Raw genomic sequence first — 977 nt, forward strand, 5'->3', positions numbered from 1 at the left:
TTTCGGCGTGTCTTTCATAGATGTCAGTTTTGTTATCGCTAAACACTTTTCCCTTTTATTAACATAACTGAATAATAAGTAAAAAAAAAAATTGCCTATGATTGCATAATTCAAGACTCCCTAAAAGAAATGTTAACTTCTAAGCTAAGATATTTAGATTAAAGGGTTAAGTTGATTATTTTAAAAAAGAAACAGACTGTTTAAAGAGGAGGCTGATATATAAAAAGAAAACACAAATGTAGGAAGCTAGATCGACAAAGACCTAGTGGAGACAGGGTCCTTCCCACTAGCTCTGCGTAGCCCTACACTAGAGACCTCAGGAAGCAGCGAAACAGAGTGGCGCCTAAAACAGCAGGAAGCTACACATAGCGATTTTTTTTTTCTACGAGGTCCTACATGACTCAAGAGACTCTTCCTTTACTTGACTTAATACCGTTGTTAACATGTTGATCGTGGACACCGTGACAAGCAGCAGGAAGGCAGTCTCCACCAGAGAACACTTGGCTACCGGCACGCAGTTGTAGATGGATCGGCCGAGAGGGATGAGTATCGCGGCCCGCGCACAGTCCACGGCCGCTTGGTGGAATAATAGGCCTTGCGACCATCTGGAATGAGAGGAGATAATAGGGGTAAGTTAGAGGCCCTTGTTTACGTAATTCGAACTAAATGAAGGTACTTGAGACTCTGAAAATGGAGATTGGGTGATTAATTAGTGTATTTGTACGTGTAAAAAGAGAATTTGAGATCGTTTGCAAGGAGGAAATTGAGCAGATGTAAGTTAAATACGTGTATATATGCATGTAACGGGAAAAAAACTCAAGAAAACAAGCTGATTTCAGTTAAATACAGATGTGGACAAACAACAGGAAGTCTTTTTGAATTAAGGACTTAAGCTATCAGCTTTAATTAATGAGAAAGTGATGAGATTTGGTGGCCCCGTCTCACTTGAATCCGAAATTGTAACTTAAAGTACAAGT

The 977-nt window shown here is 39.7% G+C and overlaps 1 protein-coding gene across 1 annotated transcript in view; it reads right to left on the reverse strand.

Annotated features, from left to right (window-relative positions):
- The window catches only part of LOC119581739, a gene marked incomplete at both ends in the record, with an annotated part of 64,510 nt that overhangs the window by 36,181 nt on the left and 27,352 nt on the right, over nt 1–977 (reverse strand). The window contains 1 exon segment of the mRNA XM_037929870.1: nt 422–605. Coding sequence (XP_037785798.1) covers nt 422–605 — 184 coding nt within the window.

Source organism: Penaeus monodon, chromosome 15 (genome assembly GCF_015228065.2).
Source record: "Penaeus monodon isolate SGIC_2016 chromosome 15, NSTDA_Pmon_1, whole genome shotgun sequence".
Lineage (NCBI taxonomy): Eukaryota > Metazoa > Arthropoda > Malacostraca > Decapoda > Penaeidae > Penaeus > Penaeus monodon.